Below are 25,447 nucleotides of genomic sequence, written 5' to 3'. Positions count from 1 at the left end.
ACCTATCCCTAAGAGTCTTAGCCATGATTGGTAATTCTATTCGCTCTAAACGATTTTTAGAGTTACGAGTCCAACCAACCATACACAGTCCACAATACCAAACAAAAATAAAAGAAATAAGATGGCAGCAATATCAAAAGCAATAATAAAAATAAATGAAACAAGATGACACCAATATCAATTCTTTCTTTTTCTTCTAAATTCGATGCGAATTGTTGGATTTATTTAGAATCAGAGTCAATGCAAAACCTCCTGACGATCAATGGCTTGTAGATCGGTCATACCTAGAATCACCTTAGGAAACAATGCCGTTATCGCCGTAGCTATTGGTCATTCCCTTTGGTGATTAGGTAGCCCGCATCCCTCATCACCACATCATGATCAGGATTGGACCGTCGATTGTACTTTCCCAACAAAGCAAATCGGAGGTGCAAAGAAAGAAGTTTACGATCCATAAATATAGATGAGATAAGATAACTAGCTCAAAGTGAATCAAGATATAACATAATAAAAACAGCAATTAACAATGCCAAGAAGTTTTTTTTTTGAATTTTTTTTTCAAAATTAATAAAAGTAAATGAAAAACACTTAGAATCAATTGAAAGTGAAAACTAAACAAACGTTGTCCTCTCCGGCAATGGCGCCAAAAACTTGTTTGATAAGAAAAATAACTGCAAACGCACAGTATCAGCTGTAGCTACGGGTCGAACTCGGGGAGGTTGGGTTTCTTAAATCTATACTCTCAATTTAGGCAAAGTGTACTCAAATATCAATTTATATCTCTAAACTTAAACTAAGAAAAATACCAAGATCAGCTATCAAATTAAGAATCTAGGCTAAACTAGGGTAAACAGAATTAACATAAAAAGAAAGAGAATGAGATGGGTAGACTCAAGTTGGGATGGGCTCTTGGGGATGGAATCCACCACAAGGTTAGGGTAAGTCAATGATCAACACATCAAAGCATTGCATATATCATGGACCAGGTCAATAGGAGACGCGGCGAAAAGGGCTAACATATCCTATGAGTAGTACACATTCAATACACAATTAGATCTTAAAAATCATGAATATGAATGGTGTCACAATAGCTACGATGACAATATTGCATATAGTCCATTAGGATGACATGCACAATGCAGTGGTCAAAAATTGTGAACCCAAACAATGAAGATATCCATTAATACACAAGCATGCAAATCACCAACTCATCCTTCCCTCATGGCTTCATCCTACCCCAAGAGTTGAGGGTTTAGTTGGCCATGGGAAAATTGATGGAAGGAGAGGGGGTTGATGAAGAGAACATTAAAACTAAACTATAAAAATAAAATCAAAAGATTAAAGAACTTAGCTTGTGTAGAACTTAAACTTGAACCATTGAAGAAAATTTCAGCCTTAAACTTGAATCAACACTTGAATTACACCAATGTAAGAAGGGGATGGGGTTTAAAAGTCTTAAATTACATTAGATCTAGGAATGAAAAAGATAAAATTACATTAAAGTTCTAAAGCTTAGACAAAGAAACTAGAAAGGAAAAAACAAGAGAAAGAATACTAAAACAAAAGACTAAAGAGAGAATGAATGCCAAGGGGGAGAAGACCCCCTATTTATAACCACAACCCCCAATCCCTCTTGTAAAATTCAGCCAGCCAAGGGAGAGATTCCCTTGATCAATATTTGATTTGATTTTTTATTTTTTAAAGAAGAAAGGGAGAGAAAGATTGAGGTTTTGTTCCAAAAATAGAGAAGGAGGTGGAGATTGGATCCACAATTCTCTAAAAATAGAAGATTTCAATAAAATCACCAAGATAATCTTTCCAATCTTCTAAGATTTGAGTAGCTTGCTTTGACTTGAGCTCTACTCTAGAACTGAAAATACTAGATGTCACCAACAATGCACTTGGATAAAAATACCCCTTGAAATTTTTGAATTTGCTTGTTTGGGTCTTCATGGCCCAATGGTTCAGCCCATATATGAAATTGATTCTTGGGCCTATAACATGGGCATCTTTAAAACTTGATTCCTTGGATTTGAGCTCCACAAAGGCTTCTTAGCATAATTTGGGTTTCTCTTTCAAGCATGGACCTAAAACCTGAAAACACATACAAACACCTCGAGTAGCTCTGTTCAAACATGAAAATACAAGAATATAAAGGCTTAAATTCACATATAAATATGTTCAACAAGCATGATATGAACTTCATTCTTTCTCACTGAGCTAGCTAGCTCACTCCATAGTTATGATTGTTTTATAGAGCATGCATGCACATGTACAGTGCCAGTGTATTGACTATGTCAAGAGAGACAGGGGAAGGACGTCAGATCCTCTGAGCAAATGATCAAAGAGAGAGAGAGAGAAGGCAGGCCCCTTGGGTTCTGTGTGTTATCACATTTTTCACGATTTTTTGGGACTGATTCTGGGAGATCTGATTATCATATTTTGATGATCCATATATCATCAGAAAGAATTTTGAATGTACTTATAACGATGTAAAGATCAACCACAAATTTTGTGAAGCCCGCCCCTAAAATCTGGCCTAATTTGAGTGTTTGGAATGTCAGGTTCAGTGGGTGCAAATTTAAATGACATGACTGTCTCCGCATTATGGGCATTGCCCGTCGTCGAGACAAATCCATACCCCGTTGCACCGACTGCCGAGGAACCATCTAACACGGCCCTGATGGAACCTAAGGAGCCTAATGGCTCGTTACACATAGTTTTTGCCTACGAAAAGTGTTTGGCAGATCACTTGCAACATTTATCCATGTCAAGCGCCAAACAATAGTTAACAATACATGCTTTGTATTTAAAACAAATTTATTAATTTATGTTCGTATTGACCGGCTGTGTATCGGTCTACCACCATGACTGGCCGTGCCGACTTGATGGCCAGCCTTACCTTACGGGCCCCATTCATTTTAGATATATTAGAACCCTGTGCCGTATGCCGATATTATATTATTAATTATCAGAATTAAACATTTAAAGTCACGAAATCGGCTTCCACTAGATTATAATTAACTTCTAAAAATCCATTTGTTTACAAATTGACCCATGCCAATCATGCCCTAAGGGCTAATGACATCTATAAATATGACTCTAAGTTTTGAGAATTCATTCTCAAAGCTTAGATATCAAAATCGGTGTTGGAAGGGATTTGAAGAGGGTAAACTTGTTTGGATTTTGGATGTTTTTGGCTAAATTCTTCACATGCTTAGTGATCCTCCTCCAAGTCTCATGTTAATCAACCACTAGGTAAGTTAATTAACCTACCTCTTCAGTTTAATTTCTTAGATTTCCCCATTTTAGCTAGCTATACTGTTGTTCATGAGTTAATACAACTCAACCCACCTTTCTTTTCATAAATTCTTCCTAATCTTGCTTGGATTTTGAAATTCATGTATGATCCCTTGATCATACATGCAATCTAAGCATTATGACCCTTAATGGGTGATCTTCCATCCCCCTAATCCTGTAGATTGGCTATACCAAAGTTGGGGCAAAAAACCAGTCAAATGAGCAAACCGATTTTGGCACTATTTCTGGGGCCGGACCATCAGAGGTGGTTGATCAGCCAGTCAGGCTTGAAGATCCTGCTTCCTTTGGGGTGTCAAATTTTGCCCAGTTTGGGCTGAACTTGTGCTTTGGTCGTTTAGGACTTTTCCAGACCATTTGTGACAGTTTTTAGGGCCCTGCACTTGTCTTGAACCCCTCTTTTTGTCTAGAGTCGATCTCTCTGGGATGTCTTTTAGGGCTCTGCACTTGTCTTGAACCCCTCTTTATGTCTAGAGTCGATCTCTTTAGGATGTCAGACTTGGATCAAGTAACCTAAGGTGAGTGGGTTTTGATGTGCATGTGTTTTCTCTGTTTTGATTATAGTATATGCATGCCTATTGTCCTTACATCTGAACTCTCTTCTGAGAATTTATAATTTACTAATTAATTCCAGGTATTGTATGAATTGGAGTACATCTTGTTAATATTGTTCATATATTGAAAATGTTTCATTACATATGATAGAATGCTGTTTTTATGAGTTGAACCCTATAATGATGAATGATTATGAATCTCTGTATTGAAATCGCTGATTTGGTTAGCTATGCATAATGATTGCTTATTGATCCTATGTTCTTGAGTGGATGTGTATATGGAACACGGTGCACTCTCGAACACAGCATGTCATCATTTAGAATACATGGTTAGGATGGAAACCCCGAACTACAGCCCTTACCAACAGGGGTTTAGGTGCTAGGTAACTAAGTTCCTGACGCTTGGAGAAAGGGATTAACCCAGGGTCAAGTGTACTTGGCTATCGGGGTCTGCCTGAAGGTTTGGTACCGGGTACCAAGCGTGGAGGTGGGCTCCTAGTGGTAATGGCTGAGGGAGTATGATGGTGATGACGAAGAAGTGATTCAAAGTACTCTTCAAGTCAATACTGTAGTTCAAACCACTGACTTAGTATGCTTGTTAGGGGGATTAAATAAATGGAATCATACATGCATCATGTGATTGATCGATAGTTATATTTATTGGAATATATTGCATGCATCATTTGTATGTTCTGTGTTTTTCCTCTCATTGAGCTCAGTGGAGCTCACACTCGTGGAAAATCCTTTTTTAGAAGACTATGCAGGTGATGGACTGCCAGTTTGTGAGCTCGTGGATGACGACAATGAGGATTTTACAGAGCATGAGCCCGAGGAACATGATGGTTCTTATGGCTATGACCAATGTGCCTACTCCTAGGCTGGCCTGATGGATTAGGCCGTGCTTTTGTTAAATCCCTTTTTTTTTTTGTACATATGTAGAGTTTATATATGTAAATACACTCTCTTGGATGACTATATATATGGTTTTTGGGGAATATAACTAACCGTACATATACAGGTTACTACATGGTCCTAAATGGACATCTTGTAAAAAAATATAAATATATACTTTCCTTTCTGCTGCTTAATTTCTCTTATCTATGCCAATGCATGGCATTAAATCCTACCATATCTTGTAGATATTTTTGGAATGTATGAGTGTACAATATTTGAATTTGAATTGAACAGTTACAATACATTAGCCTAGGGAATCCTATCCCCCAGATTAGGGAGGCAATCATGCCACCATATCCTTATTATTTTATGTATAAATAGCCTATCATCTATCAATGGAAACACAAGCCATTTTAGCCTCATATCTACATGTTACCAAACGAACATGGTATCAGTTTAGGTAGATCCTTCTATGTTTGAGATTTCAAAATTGGAAATTCAATTTTGGATTTCAAATCCCTTGGCTCTCCACGTGATTTCAATTGATTTTGTCTTATCTAACACCATTCCCCACTTGGAAATTCAAGTTTGGATTTTAAAATTTGATTTTCCCACTTAGATTTCAATCCCTTCTCCACGTGATTTCCCATTCCCCACTTGGAAATTCAATTTTGGATTTTCAAATTTGATTTTTCCACTTAGATTTCAATCCCTCCTCCACCTGATTTCCCATTGTCCACTTTATTTGATTTCCCAATTGGATATCAAATCCCTTTCAATTTCTATTGCCACCTCTCCACGTTTTTGAATAGGTGATTGTCTCATACAATGGCAGGAGCCTCTAGTTCAACACCCTCAACCACACCTTCAGTGCTGCAATTATCTCATTCTTCTCCATATTTTTTGAACTCTTCTGACCAACCAGGTTCCTCCTTGGTCAAACCGCTTCTTGATGGGGATAATTATCTCACCTAGAGTCGCTCGATGCTTATGGCCCTCGAGGCAAAGATTAAGTTGATGTTCCTCGATGGCACTCTTGCCAAACCCGATCCTTCATCCACTGATTCTACCAATTGGGTGCGCTGCAATAGCATGGTGCGGTCATGGATTGTGCATTCCACTGCACCTTCTATTGCTCATAGTATCTTGTGGATCGACTCAGCCACAGATATATGGAAAGACCTACATGAACGATTTTCACAGAAGAATGCTCCACGGATCTTTGAGATCCGTAAAACTATCTCCAATCAAGTTCAAGGCACCGACTCCATAGCTGCATATTTTACAAAAATCAAGGGATTTCGTGATGAGCTTCTTTCATATCGAACTCTACCATCTTGTTATTGTGGTGCTAACACCTCTTTGCAGACGTTTCTTACTGAAGATTATCTCATGGATTTTTTACAAGGGCTGAACGAATCTTATGCAGCCATTCGTAGTCAACTATTGCTTATGGACCCATTGCCCTTTGTCAATAAGGCGTATTCCCTGCTCCTACAGGAAGAACGCCAACGTTCCATCCATGATGCCATTTTGCCTACTCTTGCTGCCATGGCTACCACACATTTTCCTTCTTCATCCAAGCCCATCTACCATTGTTCACATTGTGGTAAAGATGGTCATTCGGATTCATGCTGCTTCAAGAAACACGGTTACCCCGACTGGTGGAAAGATCGGACTGGTTCTAAACGATTCAGCCAGGCCAATGTCGCAAAGCCTGTTCGACTACCATCTTTAGTGGCTGCTATTACTACAGACTCCAATACTGATTCAGCTCCCACTCTCACAGCTGCACAACTTCAACAACTTTTGTCTCTCATTCCGTCGGGTAACCATCCTCTAGTAAACATGGCAGGTAATCCAAATGATTTACATCACACTTGGATATTGGACTCTGGGGCTACCCATCATATTACTTTTGATTTTAGCTTATTTAGCACATTTCATGCTCATCATTCTTGCTCACCAATTCTTTACCAAATGGTTCCCAAGTACCTGTATCTCGTATAGGAGTTGTTTCATTGACATCTGAAATTTTTTTAGATCATGTTCTACTTATCCCATCTTTCCATTATAATCTTCTGTCAATTAGCAAATTAATAGCTACTTCTAAATATCTCATCACCTTCTGATTCTTATGTGTTCCAGAACCCGAAAACGAAGAGGACTTTAGCGACGGGTAAGAGGCATGGTGGATTTTATATTCTTGAATTTACTCGGGCTAGTCCGTTTATTTCTACAGTTTCTCCAGGGGCACACTTCGATCTTTGGCACTGGTGCTTGGGACACCCTGGTTTATTTTCCCAACCCCATTTGAATAACATTGATTCCATAATTTCTGTTTCAAAGAAGTGCATTTGCACAGTTTGTCCATTAGCCAAACATTCACGGACTCCATTTTCTTTAAGTTCAATTACTAGTACACTTTGTTTTGATTTAATTCATGTTGACATATGGGGCCCCTATAGAACTAAAAACTTATCTGGTGCACGATATTTCCTCACAATAGTTGATGATTTTTCCCGTAGTACTTGGTCATTTTTAATGACTTCAAAAATTGAGATTAACCAATTATTACCCAATTTCTTTGCCATGATCAATACTCAGTTCAATACTCCTATCAAATGCATTAGATCTGATAATGCACTAGAATTTTTCAACACTAATACCCATTCGTTTTTCCAACAATTAGGTGTTATTCAACAATCAAGTTGTGTCCATACCCCTCAACAAAACGGGGTCATTGAACGAAAGCACCGACATCTTCTTAATGTTGCTCGGGCTTTGCGTTTTCAATCCAATCTACCATTGGAATTTTGGGGGGAATGTGTCCTTATTGCCACCTATCTAATTAACCGACTTCCCACTCGGGTTCTAAATGGGAAAACGCCCTTTGAAATTCTTTACAAAAAGGTACCTCATTTTGACCATTTTTGGGTCTTTGAATGCCTTATTTTTGGGAGAAATCCTATTGTTCATCATAAATTCGATAAACGTGCATCCCCAAGTGTTTTTATTGGGTACCCCCATGGCCAAAAAGGCTATCGTGTACTAGACCTCATTTCTAAAAAGATATATGTGAGTCGTGATGTTCTTTTTCATGAGACTATTTTCCCTTATACATTATTATCAAATCCCATACCCAATGGCAGCCCCGTTCTACCTTTGCCCCAACCCGAAACATTCACCGATCCCCTTTCTCAATCTACACTACCATACGAACAGCTTACTACACCATCCAACGACCTTGACACCCCCTTACTACACCACCCACAGAACTTGATACCCAAACAGAATTACCACCACTCGATTCCCTTGTCACACCACCATCACTGCCACAACACCCCAACCCAAGTGCTAACAGTAGGCCCCAACGCACTCGGCAACGCTTGGGTTATCTCAAGGATTACAAATGTTCTCTCCCCACATCGCTAATGTCTACTTCAATTTCAAGTTCAGTAACACCCTACCCCATTAGTTCTTTTCTCCAATATGACTATTTCAAGAATCCCCATTTAGCTTTTCTTTCATCTGTTGTTTCTCAAAGTGAACCTCATAATTTCTTTGAAGCTATGAAATTTGCAGAGTGACGTACAGCCATGCAGGCTGAAATAGATGCTTTGACCACCAACAAAATATGGTCTCTTGTTCCCCTTCCACTAGGAAAGAAACCCATTGGATCAAAACTATTGAGCGCTATAAAGCATGCCTTGTGGTTAAGGGATACACCCAACTTGAAGGAATTGATTATCATGTTTGACTTAAAATAAAATCGCAAGCGTACGGGTCAATCGTAGCTACGGGTCGAACACGAGGAGATATACGCCACTCTATTTAACTAACTTAAAAGTAATGCAAAATGAACCAAATTAAAGTGTTAAATTAAACTAATTAAACTAACGAAAATCAATCCTAACTCATAAGCATCTAACAAAATTAAGGGATTAAATCGGCGTCCTAACACATGAGCATCTAACCTATCAAACTAAAGCGAATTGAAAGGAATAAAAATGCAACCACACATACTAACCACATAAAAAGAAATAAGGGAATAAAAATGCATCCATAAATCACAACCATATAAAATTAAAATAAAAGAAATAGAGGGGGAAGAAGAAGAAGATAGAGAGAGATAGAGGAGATGGAGAATGAGATTGAGAGTTTAGATAGTAAAACCTGGATGTGCTTGCATGAATGTAAATGAAAAGCTTGAATACTTGCATAAACTTACCATGGCCTCCTCTTCTAAATCTTCAAGTCTTGTCATCAACTTAAGAACTTAGACTAGAAGGCTTAAAACCTAAACCAGAATTAAGAAATTACAACCCAATTGAAGACTTAAATTGAAATTAAAGCATAAACTAAACCTATTATAACCATTAACTAAAAATTATAAAAGCAAACTAGAACTTAGAAAAGCCAAAAATCACAAATTAGAAGGAGAAGAAGAGAAGAAATTTTACTAAGTGAAAGAACTAAAAATTACACAAAAAACTGAATTAAAATTGAACTAGAAACTAACTAAAAACTAAACTAAAAAAAATGACTTCTTACAACCCAAAGGGCAAGGGGTATTTATAGGGGGAAGAGAGGAGAAGAGAGAAGAGGGAAGTGTAGGAGAAATATTCCCTAAGAAAAGAGAATATTCTCTTCTCCTTCCTCTTTTACAATGCCTTGAATCCTAAAAAAAAAGAAATAAATAGAAAGAAGAAGAAGAGAAGATTGTTTACATAGACCTTCTTATTCTAGAAAAGTAAACTTCCAATTCTAACAAGTGCTTCGTTTTCTTTGTAGATATCTTCTCCAAGCAATAAAATCAAAGCATCTTTGACTTTTCAACTTTCCTTAGGTGAGAGAATATCTTTCAAAATAAATCTATCCCAAGTAGAATTCCAGAAGTGACCTTGAGAAGTTGGTGGAGAGAGAGAGTAAGGGTGATGACTAGGATTCCTTCAAGAATAAATAAAATACCCATTCTACCCTTCAAAAAACGTGGAGCATGGGGTGCTTATATAGGCCTCACCATTGTGTTCCTTGCGAAAAATCACCCAAAATAGACCCAAATTTCGTCCAATTTGGAGTTGGGGAGCCCAAGATATCTCAAGTTGAAGTTGGACTGTCCAGAGCCCTCCAAATGGAATCTTTCGGGTACAGGAAATATAACTTCTGGTTATTTCATTAAGGCCCCTAGAATCCGAACTTTTCCTTCACTTTGTTCCCGGCCGATTATCAATAATTACAAATAAACCCCTATAGACCATTTTCGCGCTTCGTTACGGAAACGGCCGTAACTTCTTCGTTTCAACTCGGAATCAAGTACCGTTTGAACCGTTACGAAGCTGACTCGATGGGCTATGCATCTAAACCATTAACACCTTTAAAAAGCTTAAAAACATTTCCTTAGCATCATCTCCTCTATTTTCACAAGAATTCACCTAAAACCTGAAAAGCACAAGAAAGCACCGAGTAACTCTGTCCAATGTGGTAAAATGTATGCTTTATGCCCTAAGATTTCACACATAAATGTGCTCATCAGATTCCCCCACACTTGAACGTTACATGTCCTCAAGTAAAGCAAAAGAAAAACTAACCTAGAATGCAGAAAATCCTAACTCACTTTCGTAGGAATCACGGTTGCACTTAGCATGTGCAACAAGCCTTTGAACCCCTAAGTTACCCCTAGTGGACGAGTTGTGTCTCGTGGGTGTTTATAGTGAATATACACCCAAAATTTAATTGTAAATAAATGCTGCAAATTTTAATCATGGCATAAGTAGGACAGTGCACATAATCCCAAAAAGTGTTCAACTAATGATCAAGGAGCCAAAGGTTCCCCCACACTTGAATTTTATCACCCCACATCAATTCAAGTAACAAGCATGCATCAAGTTTAAGGGATCTCCTCATATGGAACCAAAGACTTAGGCATTGAGTATTGTTGACCATATTTTTTTTTTTTTTTCAAGCATTAAGGCGAAAGTTTTTTTTTCTATCTCAACCACAAACTCTATTTCTACTCCACTACTGTTCTCTGAATGACATGGTGGAGCATACACCAGACACCCAAATACTTGGTAGCTTCGCTTTTTTGCATATATCCATAAGACATTGAGACATTGATGCAAGAGTTTTTTTTTTTTTGAGTTTCCTTCCAAGGAATTTCGATCAAGTCACCCTGCTTCATGAGGCACAGTGCCCTGTCTAGTCCTAAGGAATTCCACTTTCTTTTCTGTTCCTTGTTTTTTTTTCTTTTTCTTTTTTTTTCATTCACTTCCACTTTCATGCCTTGCCTTGCGACAAACAAATTGGTCTCAACTACTAGCCAAAAGATCAAAGGGGTCCATAAACACATAGAGGAATCTAACCATCACATGAAGTAGCACTCATATTTTCAAACTCAATTTAAATCACCGGATACAAACCAACTACCATCCTTGAAAAGGGATTTTTTTATTATTTCGCATGCTAGGAGGGCACCTAATTCCCTCTCACTCTCGCTTTGCAAATCGAAGAGACTTATGCACATACCCAAAAACTATCGCCACAATCAAAATTCACAAAATTCAAAATTCACAAAATTCACAATTAAAGTCCAACACACCCCCCCACACTTAATTCATGCAGTGTCCTCAATGCATGCAGAAAAGAAAGAATAAGGACAAGGGAGGGGATACATACCAGGATATCAGGGGTCAAGGTAAAGAGGCTCATGGAGATTCATGACCTCTTCGTCAACTGGAGTAGGCATCTCTATGTACGGCTTCAATCTTTGGCCATTGACCTTGAAAGTAGCTCCTGTACTTGGATTGAGGACTTCAATAGCCCCATGAGGATAAATTTTTTGAACAATATAGGGGTCATCCCATCTAGAACGCAGCTTACCTAGAAAGATATGCAAACGAGAATTGTACAACAAAACATTCTGGCCTACCTCAAAAGATTTTCTCAAAATGTGCCTATCATGGAAAGCCTTGGTTTTTTCCTTGTAAATTCGGGCATCCTCATATGCCTCATTCCTAAGCTCTTCCAACTCGGATAGTTGGAGTTTCCTATGGGCACTGCGGTCGTGGGTCAAAGTTAAGCTTCTTGATAGCCCAAAAGGCCTTGTGTTCAATCTCTGGTAAGTGACATGCCTTTCCATACACCAGACGGTACGGAGATTGACCAAGATCGGTCTTGAAGGCTGTCCTATGGGCCCACAACGGATCTACCAATCGATTAGACCAATCCTTGCGGTTCGGGTTGATGGTTTTCTTAAGAATTTGCTTGATCTGCCTATTTGAAACCTCAACCTGGCCACTGGTCTGGGGATGGTAGGGTGTGGCCAACTTATGGATGACACCATACTTTTTCATGAGGGCCTCAAAAGGCCGATTACAAAAATGCTTGCCCCGATCACTAATGAGAGCCCGGGGAGTACCAAAACGGGAGAAGATGTTCTCCTTCAGAAATTTCACAACCACCTTGTGGTTATTGGTCTTACAAGCAACTGCCTCAATCCATTTGGACACATAGTCCACAGCAAGTAATATGTACAGGTTACCAAAAGAGTTAGGGAAAGGCCCCATGAAATCAATACCCCATACATCAAATACCTCAACCACCAGAATTGGGTTGAGGGGCATCATATTTTTCTTAGTAAGACGCCCTAAGGATTGGCATGAAGAACATGCCCTGCAAAAAGTAAAAGCGTCTTTAAATAGACTAGGCCAATAAAATCCACACTGTAAAACTTTGGCCGTAGTCTTATTAGGCCCAAAATGGCCTCCACAAGCCTGATCATGGCAAAAAGATAAGACAGATTGTTGCTCATGATCAGGGACACATCTCCGGATTACTTGATTCGGGCAGGTCTTAAAAAGATAAGGATCATCCCAAAAGAAATACTTAACTTGTGAAAAGAAACGATTCTTATCTTGGGTGGACCAATGTGCAGGTGTCACACCCGTAACCAGATAATTAACAATGTCAGCAAACCAAGGTTCACTAGACACTGCCATCAGATACTCATTAGGAAAATTCTCGTTGACTGGAGAATCAACAATCAAGGAATTAGGCAGCCGGGATAGATGGTCTGCAACCAAATTTTCACACCCTTTCTTATCCCTAATTTCAAGATCAAATTCTTGTAACAAGAGGATCCACCTAATGAGGTGAGCCTTGGCATCTTTCTTCTGCACAAGATATTTGATAGCTGCATGGTCAGTATAAACAATCACATGTGATCCAACCAAGTAGGGCCTAAACTTCTCTAAAGCAAACATAACAGCTAAAAATTCTTTCTCAATGGTGGTATAATTAAGCTGTGCATCATTAAGAGTCCTACTTGCATAATAAATCACAAGGGACAATTTATTGATTCTTTGCCCAAAAACAGCCCCTATAGCAAAATCAGAGGCATCACACATAAGTTCAAATGAAACTGTCCAAATTGGAGCTTGAATAATGGGGGCTGAAGTCAACACTCTTTTCAATTGCTCAAAACTATCATGACACTCAGAAGAGAAATCAAATGGGCAGTCCTTTGCCAAAAGAGAGGTGAGAGGTCTAGCTATCTGGCTAAAGTCCTTGATGAATCTCCTGTCAAAACCTGCATGGCCAAGAAAAGATCTAATGTCCTTCACACTCTTAGGTAGTTGTAAATTGGCAATAAGGTCCACCTTAGATCTATCAACCTTGATCCCTTCTTTGGACACAATGTGACCAAGAACTATACCTTGCTTTACCATGAAGTGGCACTTCTCCCAATTCAGGACCAAGTTCTTTTCTATGCATCTTTTAAGAACCAAAGAGAGATGATGCAAGCAATTAGAAAAAGTAGAGCCGTGAATAGAAAAATCATCCATAAACACCTCTAGGAAGTGCTCTACCATATCAAAAAAGATACTCATCATGCACCTTTGGAATGTAGCAGGGGCATTGCAAAGCCCAAAAGGCATACGCCGGTAAGCAAAGGTTCCATAAGGGCATGTGAAAGTGGTTTTGTGTTGGTCCTCTAGAGCAATAGGAATTTGGTTATAGCCTGCATAACCATCAAGAAAACAATAATATTCATGGCCAGCTAGTCTCTCTAACATCTGATCAATAAAAGGTAAGGGGAAGTGGTCCTTCCAAGTTGCCGCATTCAATTTCCTATAGTCAATGCACACTCTCCATCCCGTTTGGATACGAGTTGGAATCAACTCATTATTAGCATTCCCAACTACAGTGACTCCTCCTTTCTTAGGCACAACCTACACAGGACTCACCCATTGGCTATCAGAAATAGGATAAATGATGCCATGATCCAAGCATTTTAGGATCTCTTTCTTGATTGCCTCTTTCATCACAGGATTAGTCCTCCTTTGGGGTTCCCTAGAAGGTTTGGAACTCTCCATCAGATGTATATGATGTTGAACAATGGAGGGGCTAATACCTTTGATGTCAGACATGGTCCAACCTATGGCTTCCTTATTGTCCTTTAGAAGCTTAATCAACTCTTCTTCCTGAATAGAAGTCAAATCAGAAGCAATGATAATAGGAAGAGTATGATCATGTCCTAAGAAGACATACTTGAGGTTGGAGGGCAATGCCTTCAACTCTAATGTGGGGGGCTCAATAATAGAGGATTTGGGAATGGAAGTGGATAGGGGTCCAAGGGGCTCCAAAGGTGCTTGGATGCTCCAGACCTCAGATAAGGGAGTATCATCAACACCCTCCAATTCTTGCATACATTCTTGAAATCCCGAATTAAAATCAATCTCAAAAAACGTATCAATATCATCGGGAAATCCTTGAAGCATATGCACCTCTTCGTCCATGTCAGGCTGCTTGCCCAACCTAAACACATTGAAGTCAACAGAAGTATTGCCAAAAGATAATTTCATGAGACCATTCCTACAATTGATTAAAGCATTACTGGTAGCTAGGAATGGTCTACCCAATATGATTGGGATTTGGTCCTTGAAGTTGGCAGTGGGTTGGGTATCTAAAACAATAAAATCTACAAGAAAAATAAATTCCCCAACCTTCAACAGGACATCCTCAATCATTCCCTTAGGAACTTTAACCGACCGATCTGCAAGTTGAAGAGTAATTTTGGTCAGTTTCAATTCTCCCAATCCCAGTTGTTGGTAGACATGAAAAGGTAAGAGGTTCATACTTGCACCAAGGTCCAATAAGGCATGATCAATAGTAGTATGGCCTATAGTGCAAGAGATGGTGGGGCTTCCCGGATCCTTATGCTTGGCTGCTACTGGCTGTGAGATTAGAGAACTAATGTTAGCAGCCAAGAATGCCTTTTTGGGCACATTGGTGATCCGCTTTTGGGTGCATAAGTCTTTGAGGACTTTAGCATAAGCGAGGATCTGGGCAATAGCATCCAACAAGGGGATATTCACCTGAACCTGTTTGAACACATCTAATATCTTCTCCACAGAAGGAGACTTCTTGCTAACTAACCTATTTGGGAAAGGGGCAGGTGGGGTATAAATTCTTTCAGGGTTGGTCTTTTTAACTTCCTCAACAGAATCCTCTTTGGTTTCCTCAACCAAATCATCCGGTATATCTTTAGGTTCATCGACGAACCTGAAACGAAAGCACTTCAATGGCCTCTTCGGAAGGGGAGAGTCAACGGGAGTATGAGATGATAAAGACCGAGGTGCACTAGCTGTTGATACTCACGGCCACTCCTTAAAGCATAAACAACATTTACCTGTCTGGAGGGCCCTTTGTGCTGTTGGCCTTGTGCAACATTGGTTGGAGGAGCTTGGGTACCTTGCTGAATATGAATCTGATGCCTAGGATTTGGCTCAGGCTGGCTAGGATTGTGACAAGCTGGGTGAGTTGTTTTTCCATGTTATTGTGGCTTGTCATGAGAAGAGCTATCTTGTTGTCCATCTCATTCAGTCTTGTTGCCTCTCCTATATTGGTAAACCCTGGGGGTTGCTGATAAGGTGCAAGGAGAGGAGGCCTAGCAGAATTAATAGAAGGTCCTGGATGAGGACGAGGGGGAAAGGGGTTAGGAGACATTCCTTGGCTTTGTGGTGCATAGTTGGTCCTTTGGGCACCAACCTGGCCTTGATGGTTAAAGTTGGATGGGCCTGCTTGGTTCCCTTGATTCCATGAGAAATTGGGGTGATTTCTCCATCCTGGATTGTAAGTATTGCTATATGGGTTATTTTGGTAGAGAGCACTTACATTCTCAGTGCTGGAATTGCCCACCAAGGTGTTGTGGCATTCCTCAGAAAGGTGTCCAGGGGTTTGGCACCAACTGCATACCGACACATGGTTGACCTGGTTGACCGGATTAACTGGTATAGACTCTTTAAGAACTATGGACTCCAATCGTTTTATGAGGCTATCAAGTTTGGCCTCCTTGGCTAGCATACCCTCAATGAGATACCCCTTAGTGGTCCTTTCAGCCTCTTGGGAAGATTCCCATTCCCTAGTCTTATCAGCCAAGTTGGTTAAGAATGTCCATGCATCATTCTCCTCAGAAAAAGAAGTAAAGCCTGATGGACACATAGACTCTATAAGTTGCTTGGTCTGATAATCAATACCCTCATAAATAATTTGGCATAGCTGCCACAAGTCAAAACCATGGTGAGGGCATTCTAAGAGGAGGTCCTTGAATCTTTCCATGAATCTAGAAAAGGACTCATGTAATTTCTGCCTGAATTGGAGGATGTCACTTTTAAGCTTATTGGTCTTGTGAAGAGGGAAGAATTTTCTCAAAAAGACAATGGTGAACTCATCCCATGTATTAATGGAGTTTGTTGGCAGTCCATAGAGCCACTTTTTGGCCTGATCTTTCAGGGCAAAGGGTATAAACCTAAGCCTAACTGCATCATCAGTCAAATTCTGGACCTTAATTAGAACACAGACCTCCTCAAATTTCCTAAGGAAGAGATATGCATCCTCATTAGCCATCCCATGGAAATGGGGTAGCATCTTGATGAAGTTGGTCTTGAGTTCATAGTTATTCCCTGTAACAACAGGCGACTAATGCATGAGGGTTGTGCAGCCCTGGTGGGGTAAAACCTATCCTTAAGAGTCTTGGGTTGTTGGTCACCCATGGTCAAAGGTGGTAGAGAAGGTGGTCTTCTAATAAGACGATTACTTGAATCACGAGTCCACACCTTAGCCACCTAAATAGATATGAGGTCTCCTTTAGAAAAATTAAAGAAAAATAAAACACTTAAAAAAAAAAAAAAAAAAAAACTAGAAACAAGAGGGACCCCAAGGTAGATAGTGCATCTCTATCCCTCAAAAATCAAAACAATGGTTCAAAAGTCGTAAGGATGCCATATAGGTTGACAAGAAGGAAACCCGTATAGTCTTCTATAGCCACCTCGTGCGACTCCAATATGGATTCGATGTAGAATGGAGGTCTACTATACGTTTATGTTTCCAACACTCTCACTATGTTGCTTTCCTGTTATCAAGAGTGGTTACCTCCAAAGATAAGTCACATGTCAATCCACCCAACCAAGTCAAGATGTAGCGTCATAGGTAACTTAATCCTATGAGGGACACCAAAAGATGGAGGGTTGAAGCATATGAAGGACTTTAGATTGGGCGCACACTATTTGAAACAGAAGAGAAACAAGAAGAGGTTTTCAAAAACTGATTTTTTTTTTTTTTTTCAAAAAACAAAGAGAAAATAATAAACTAAAACACTTCGAACTACTTAAAAATCAGATAAATAAAATGGACAATAATCTCCCCGACAACGGCACCAAAAACTTGTTTGAGTTAAAATAAAACCGCAAGCGTACGGGTCAATCGTAGCTACGGGTCGAACACGAGGAGATATACGCCACTCTATTTAACTAACTTAAAAGTAATGCAAAATGAACCAAATTAAAGTGTTAAATTAAACTAATTAAACTAACGAAAATCAATGCATCCTAACTCATAAGCATCTAACAAAATTAAGGGATTAAATCGGCGTCCTAACACATGAGCATCTAACCTATCAAACTAAAGCAAATTGAAAGGAATAAAAATGCAACCACACATACTAACCACATAAAAAGAAATAAGGGAATAAAAATGCATCCATAAACCACAACCATATAAAATTAAAATAAAAGAAATAGAGGGGGAAGAAGAAGAAGATAGAAAGAGATAGAGGAGATGGAGAATGAGATTGAGAGTTTAGATAGTAAAACCTGGATGTGCTTGCATGAATATAAATGAAAAGCTTGAATACTTACATAAACTTACCATTGCCTCCTCTTCTAAATCTTCAAGTCTTGTCATCAACTTAAGAACTTAGACTAGAAGGCTTAAAACCTAAACTAGAATTAAGAAATTACAACCCAATTGAAGACTTAAATTGAAATTAAAGCATAAACTAAACCTATTATAACCATTAACTAAAAATTATAAAAGCAAACTAGAACTTAGAAAAGCCAAAAATCACAAATTAGAAGGAGAAGAAGAGAAGAAATTTTACTAAGTGAAAGAACTAAAAATTACACAAAAAACTGAATTAAAATTGAACTAGAAACTAACTAAAAACTAAACTAAAAAAAATTGACTTCTTATAACCCAAAGGGCAAGGGATATTTATAGGGGGAAGAGAGGAGAAGAGAGAAGAGGGAAGTGTAGGAGAAATATTCCCTAAGAAAAGAGAATATTCTCTTCTCCTTCCTCTTTTACAATACCTTGAATCCTAAGAAAAAAGAAATAAATAGAAAGAAGAAGAAGAGAAGATTGTTTACATAGACCTTCTATTTCTAGAAAAGTAAACTTCCAATTCTAACAAGTGCTTCCTTTTCTTTGTAGATATCTTCTCCAAGCAATAAAATCAAAGCATCTTTGACTTTTCAACTTTCCATAGGTGAGAGAATATCTTTCAAAATAAATCTATCCCAAGTAGAATTCCAGAAGTGATCTTGAGAAGTTGGTGGAGAGAGAGAGTAAGGGTGATGACTAGGATTCCTTCAAGAATAAATAAAATACCCATTCTGCCCTTCAGAAAACGTGGAGGAGCATGGGGTGCTTATATAGGCCTCACCATTGTGTTCCTTGCGAAAAATCACCCAAAATAGACCCAAATTTGGTCCAATTTGGAGTTGGGGAGCCCAAGATATCTCAAGTTGAAGTTGGACTGTCCAGAGCCCTCCAAATGGAATCTTTCGGGTACAGGAAATATAACTTCTGGTTATTTCATTAAGGCCCCTGGAATCCGAACTTTTGCTTCACTTTGTCCCCAGCCGATTTTCAATAATTACAAATAAACCCCTGTAGACCATTTTCGCGCTTCGTTACGGAAACGGCCGTAACTTCTTCGTTTCAACTCGGAATCAAGTACCGTTTGAACCGTTGTGAAGCTAACTCGATGGGCTATGCATCTAAGCCATTAACACCTTTAAACAGCTTAAAAACATTTCCTTAGCATCATCTCCTCCATTTTCACAAGAATTCACCTAAAACCTGAAAAGCACAAGAAAGCACCGAGTAACTCTGTCCAATGTGGTAAAATGTATGCTTTATGCCCTAAGATTTCACACATAAATATGCTCATCAATTATCATGACACCTTTGCCCCTATAGAAAAATTGGTAACTGTCTGTGTTTTGCTTGCCATTGCAACTGCTAAGAAGCCTCTACTTCAAATGGATGTCAATAATGCCTTCCTCCATGGCGATCTTAATGAAGAGGTATACATGCTACCTCCCCTGGTTATCGTAGAAAGGGGGAGACTCTAGTTTGTCATCTCCACATGTCTCTATATGTCCTTAAATAGGCGTCTCGCCAATGATTTTCAAAATTCTCAGAATCATTATGTGCTTATGGGTTTGTTTATTCAACGACAAATCATTCTTTATTCATTTTACGCCGAGATGGGGAAACAATCTTTGTATTATTATATGTTGATGATATTGCGATAACAAGATCAAGCTTCTCATTGATCACCAAGGTACAAGACATGCTCTGTCAAAATTTTAAAATCAAGGACCTTGGAACATTGAAATTTTTTTGGGCATTGAAGTTGCTCACTACAAAAAGGGACTTTTTTTATGTCAACACAAGTATGTGCTTGATATACTTCAAGACAGTGATTATACCGATGAACGCCCAGCAAACACGCCTTCGAACTCAATCTCAAGCTCACCAACGAAAATGGTGACTTATTAGATGATCCTTCAGCCTATCGTTGACTTGTGAGCCGCTTAATTTATCTCATAGTGACATGGCCCGATATTGTTCAAGCTGTGAATATCCTCAGCCAATTCATGCATCAGCCCAGGAAACCTCATCTTGATGCTGCTAATCGCCTGCTTCGATACTTGAAGACTACTTCAGGGCAAGGCATTTATTTCCAAGCTGAGTCAGATCTTCAAGTCCATGCATACTGTGATTCCGACTGGGCAAGTTGCCCGATGACTCGCCAATCAACCACTGGGTATTGTATATTTTTTGGACCAAGCTTAGTCTCTTGGAAGACTAAGAAACAACACACGATTTCTCGTTCCTCAGCTGAGGCTGAATATCGTGCCATGGCTAATGCAACTTGTGAACTAACATGGTTGACATCCCTACTTCGGGACATTGGTCTGCAATATTCTCTCCCCATCCCACTACATTGTGACAATCAAGCAACCCTCCACATTTTCGCGAATCCAGTGTTTCACGAACGAACAAAGCATATCGAGATCGATTGCCACCTTGTTTGCGAAAAATTACAAACCAATTTGATACAACCAACAAAGATTGACACAAGCCAACAAATAGCAAATATATTCACAAAGGCCCTGGGTCAGGATATTTTGGTGGTGCAGGATTTATGCTTTGTTTGCTCGGCGGTTTCATGGCGGATAGTTTCTTAGGCCGGTATTGGACAATTGCCATTTCCTCACTAATCATAGCACTCGTAAGTACTAGAAATAGCAAAGAAGATATTATTGTCACCTTTAATTATTTTCCATATTAAGCACATTGATGTGGTTATGACCTATATATGATCGATCGATCGATCGATGTTGCAGGGATCTACCCTTTTATCAATATCATGCGCCTTGCCATCACTACGCCCACCCCCTTGCAACCCTAACAGTAGTACATGCATAGAAGCCAATGGATTCCAAGTTGGAGTTCTGGTTGCTGCTCTAGACGTGATGGCATTAGGACAAGGAGGAATTAAAGCCAATGTATCAGGATTTGGAACTGATCAATTCGACGAGAATGATAAGAAAGAAAAATCCAAGATGGGTTACGTTTTCAGTAGATTTTATTTCTTCATCAGCCTTGGGTCTTTACTTAGTGTCACAGTGGAGATCTATGTACAAGACAATGTCAGTCGAAGCTGGGGATATGGACTTTGCTGTTTTGCATTCTTTTTTGTAACAGTTTTTTATTTGTTGCGGACTAGAAAATACAGGTACAAGAAATGTGTGGGAAATCCCATTGTTCAAGTTCTCAATGTTTTGGTTGCTGCTCTACGGAAGAGTAAACTCAAATGTCCTACCAACGTTGACACCTTATATAATGACTCTATTGATGATAGTACTGCTCCAAGAATCCGTCACACTGACCAACTTCGGTAAGTACATAATTAATTTTGTAGTGTTTCATTTGCATTCTAAAACTACTGATTCTATTTTTTTGGTTTTTTGTTTCTTTTCCTTTTATTGCAGTTGGTTGGACAAGGCTGCAATCATAGACGAAAACAACTATGGGACTAATGGTTCTGTGATTAGAAACCATTGGAAACTATGTTCAGTCACAAAAGTAGAGGAGGTGAAAATGATTGTTAGACTATTGCCAATTTGGGCCTCCACAATATATATTTCTGGTGTATACATTCACAGGTGCTCACATTCTCAGTAGAGCAAGCTAATACATTAGAGAGATCAATTGGGAACTTTCTAATCCCAGCAGGCTCTTTCAATGTCTTATATATTGCCGGCATATTGATTGGTGCTGCTTTCTACGACCGGGTGATCATTCCCTTGATGAAGACATGGAAAGGGAAACATGGTAGGTGTGATACATATATATAGACCATAAAGTATATATATATAGTAGATTAATTAATTATTACCCAAACTTAATATGGTTTCACTCCTTTTAATTTGTAGGTTTCACCTACCTGCAAAGAATAGCTATTGGCATGGTGTTTTCAATTTTGGCGATGGCAGTTGCTTCCATCGTGGAGACAAGACGGTTGGCGGCGCGGTTAGAGTTGTGGGTGGAAATGTCACAACTTTGCCTATGCAATTCTACATATTGATTCCGCAGTTCTTCCTTGTTGGTTTGGCAGAATCATTCATGTACTACGGTCAACTTGACTTCTTCATAACCAGATCTCCAAAGGGGATGAAGTCGATGATGTTACATACCTATTTATATGGTTATTTATATATATTAACTATTATTTTATATTTATTATTTATTATATTTGTGTTGTATTAACTATTATTTTATATTTATTACTTATTATATTTGTGTTGTGCATGAGTTAATATTGAGTGTGAGTTAGTTAGGATAACTATCAGTATTAGTGGGTTAGTTATTCAGATGTGGGAGGAGTCATGAGTTGTAAGTTATGTAACGGCCATTCAGCCCTATGTAATAGTGATTATGAATGAAAAGGCTAGTAGATTATTATCCCCTAAATTACCTCTTAAGAGTTATCTTGAGAAGAGGATTGGTAGCCTCCTAATTGTGCCAGGACATCCAGGGGCTTCATTTGTAAAGCCCCAAATTTATCTCTCTTCCTCTATTTCTCTCCCTATAATTTCTCTTTTATTTTATTTTCTCTTTTAGATTATCTTGCACGTATCAAATGGCATCAGAGCTAGGCTCGGTGGAGGAAATCGACTGTCCCGGGTCTATACGGGAATATCTTCCTATGTTCTACGGCAACAACAAGGTGACCTTCCAACCGTGCAAGATGAAGAAGAGGCTCTCCGTCCAAAACCGCAAGTTGTGTTGGGTTGTCTTCGAAAATTGCTCTACCAAGATTTGGAATCCGGGTGGATTATTTTAGTTTTATTTTTCCCTTATCTTCCTTGAGGACAATGACAATTTCAAGGGGAAAGGAGTTGTTACGTACCTAATTATATGGTTATTTATATATATTAACTATTATTTTATATTTATTAATTAATATATTTGTGTTGTGCGTGAGTTAATATTGAGTGTGAGTTAGTTAGGATAATTATCTGTATTAGTGGGTTAGTTATTCAGATGTGGGAGTCGTGAGTTGTAAGTTATGTAACGGCTATTCAGTCCTATGTAATAGTGATTATGAATGAAAAGGCTAGTAGATTATTATCCCCTAAATTACCTCTTACGAGTTATCTTGAGAAGAGGATTGGCAGCTTCCTAATTGTGCCAGGATGTCCAGGGGCTTCTAAAGCCCCAAATTTATCTCTCTTCCTCTATTTCTCTCCCTATAATTTCTCTTTTATTTTATTTTCTCTTTCAGATTATCTTGCGCGTATCAGATGAGCACTGGGATTTTCCTCTTGATTGTTGGACTTGGGTTTTTGTTAGCACCTTCTTGGTGTCCACAGTCAACCAGGTGACTAGAGCCCAGAATGGCACTGGATGGCTAACAAGTAACCTAAACTATGGGAAATTATACTTTTTCTATGCTCTTCTGGCCATATTAAGCTTCACAAACTTGATATTCTTTATTCTTGGTGCCATATGGTATGTGAAGACAATGAAAAATTCTTCACAAATAGAGAGCATCATTACAAGTTCTGAAGAGGAAGAGAAACATGCTATACAGAAGAAGGGCACCCTTACAGCTTCTCTGCAGAGGAAGATTATGAATGATATGTAACCAGCGGCTACGGGTGTATTTGTCTTTCCCACCTTTCCCCCCCCCCCCCCCCTTTTATCTTCCTTTTTGTAGTTGTTCTTTCAATTTGGTTTGTATAATACCAATAATAATCATCACATTGTATGAAATATTGTTGTTATCAATAAAGAAAAGCAATTTGATGGGCTTAGATTATCTTTGAAAGATGTCAAAAAATAATAATTAAGATGGTTAAAAATTATGTAATCATATTTTTTGGGTCTAATATCCAATTTAATTCGTACCAAAAAAAAAATATCCAATTTAATTGGGACCCATGCATTTATATATATTGGGTATTTTTGAATGTAACCGGCCCGTAACAAATGATCCTTTAACCTAATTTATTTTTTTTGATGGGATCCTTTAACCTAATTTATAATCTTTGAGATACCCTTAGATCTATTATTCGATAGTTGTTCAAAATAAGGGCAAATAAGTCATACACTCTTAAACTTTGAATTGCCTACATAAGCAGCAATAAACCGCATCACAGCCGATTTATTTCCCTACTTTTCGCTGTTCCCTTCCTCTCCTACCTTTTTTTTGTCCTTTTTCTTCATGTTCTTCTTTGTGACTGCGGGTTTCAAAAATCAGTGAATCGGATCGGGATTTAGCCGATTTGTATTGAAATCAGTTGAGGCCGATTCTGATTTCTACTGTGCTGAATTGGAATATTCAGGTCAAAATTCCCCCAATTTCTACCGTTTCAGGCCGATCCTAAGATTATTTGGACCGATTCTAATTTGATCTTTCTACCGTTTCAGGCCGATCCTAAGATTATTTGGACCGATTCTAATTTGATCTGATCGGGAATTGGCAGTGACCGATTTCTTTTTTTGAATTCCTGTTTGTAACCTGTTTTGAGAGTTACAGCTATTAACACAGACACGAAACCCCTTGGACCCTTTTAAGTCTTTAATCAAGTCCCTCTAAAAAGAGTTGTTGATTTTCTTTTGAGTTATTGATTTTCTCTCTAGAATTTGGTGATTTTTTGACTTCCGGAAAGTGAGGGATACAGATGATATGTGTCGTGCCAGATCATCTGCAAGTACATGCAGCATGCCATACAAACAGGTGATAGACTCTTATTTTTAATTTGTATTTCTATAGATGGATAAATACTAAAAAAGATCAACATGGTTTTGAAGGTGATCGATACCAATACCGATACCTTGCTGATACTGTATTCGTGGAACGGTACAAACAAGGGTAAAATAATCTAAAACTTCTTTTTAAAGGAAAATCAATGATAAATTTGTTCAATACGGCTGATCTGTGCCGATACTTTATCATATTAGTTTTGAAGGTGACCAATATCCGATCCGATACCATGCACTAAAACCATGCACATGACCAATGGGTCCCAGAACCAGCTTTTGCTTGTTCGATCATCCTATGACAACATCAGTGATTGTGGTCCTCACCAGAAGTCAAGGTAGGCTTATGGCCCTTACCGCATTATATTTGGTATTGGGAAAAAGAGTTATGTCTAGAAGTGTGGCCTACACCGGCACTCCCATGAGTGTTTGTCTGTTCTCCCCATATGAAGTAGTAGACACAATCATCTTCAGAATGATTCTATATTATGGATGGCCTCCCCTTTAGGATCCTTCTCTACGAAATCCGCTTGGAGCATAGTGAGAGCTCCTTCTCCGAAAATGGATTGGGCGGGTTCAATATGGTTCATTAACTGTATTCTCAGGCATTCGGTAACAACTTGGAGATGTTTGGTGGCTGGGCTCCCAACCAAAGACCAAAATCCAGAAACGTAAGATGATGGTTTCGCCGAACTGTAATTTTTGTTGGGCGGGAGTGGAGAATATGGACGACTTATTTTTTAAGTGCTCCAATACTAAAAAAATTTGGGAAGCGG

General features: G+C 38.8%; 2 protein-coding genes across 2 annotated transcripts; both read left to right on the top strand.

Annotated features, from left to right (window-relative positions):
• Window positions 1-5,756: 5,756 nt before the first annotated feature.
• On the top strand, window positions 5,757-6,949 carry LOC122668581. The gene is made up of 2 exons (XM_043865125.1): window positions 5,757-6,621; window positions 6,915-6,949. Exons 1-2 carry the CDS (start codon window positions 5,757-5,759, stop codon window positions 6,947-6,949), a joined length of 900 nt encoding a protein of 299 aa, XP_043721060.1.
• A 13,926-nt stretch (window positions 6,950-20,875) lies between these two features.
• LOC122668580 (protein NRT1/ PTR FAMILY 6.2-like) lies at window positions 20,876-23,553 on the top strand. The gene is made up of 6 exons (XM_043865124.1): window positions 20,876-21,300; window positions 21,395-21,449; window positions 21,569-21,737; window positions 21,839-21,935; window positions 23,191-23,286; window positions 23,379-23,553. The coding sequence occupies exons 1-6, from the start codon at window positions 20,876-20,878 to the stop codon at window positions 23,551-23,553; spliced, it is 1,017 nt and encodes a 338-aa protein (XP_043721059.1).
• The last annotated feature ends 1,894 nt before the right edge of the window (window positions 23,554-25,447 follow it).

Source organism: Telopea speciosissima, chromosome 7 (genome assembly GCF_018873765.1).
Source record: "Telopea speciosissima isolate NSW1024214 ecotype Mountain lineage chromosome 7, Tspe_v1, whole genome shotgun sequence".
NCBI classification, from domain to species: Eukaryota; Viridiplantae; Streptophyta; class Magnoliopsida; order Proteales; family Proteaceae; genus Telopea; species Telopea speciosissima.
This window is presented reverse-complemented; position numbering and strand designations above follow the sequence as displayed.

What these genes read in the sequence shown, in the direction of transcription:
- LOC122668581 (XM_043865125.1), top strand. Translation starts at nt 5,757, where the DNA reads ATGGCCCTCGAGGCAAAGATTAAGTTGATGTTCCTCGATGGCACTCTT. An exon ending in TCCTCTAGTAAACATGGCAG is followed by an intron (nt 6,622 to 6,914) that starts GTAATCCAAATG and finishes TATGTGTTCCAG; the next exon opens with AACCCGAAAACGAAGAGGAC.
- LOC122668580 (XM_043865124.1), top strand. Translation starts at nt 20,876, where the DNA reads ATGGCATTAGGACAAGGAGGAATTAAAGCCAATGTATCAGGATTTGGA. An exon ending in ACAAGACGGTTGGCGGCGCG is followed by an intron (nt 21,936 to 23,190) that starts GTTAGAGTTGTG and finishes TTTCTCTTTCAG; the next exon opens with ATTATCTTGCGCGTATCAGA. An exon ending in TGGTGTCCACAGTCAACCAG is followed by an intron (nt 23,287 to 23,378) that starts GTGACTAGAGCC and finishes GGCCATATTAAG; the next exon opens with CTTCACAAACTTGATATTCT.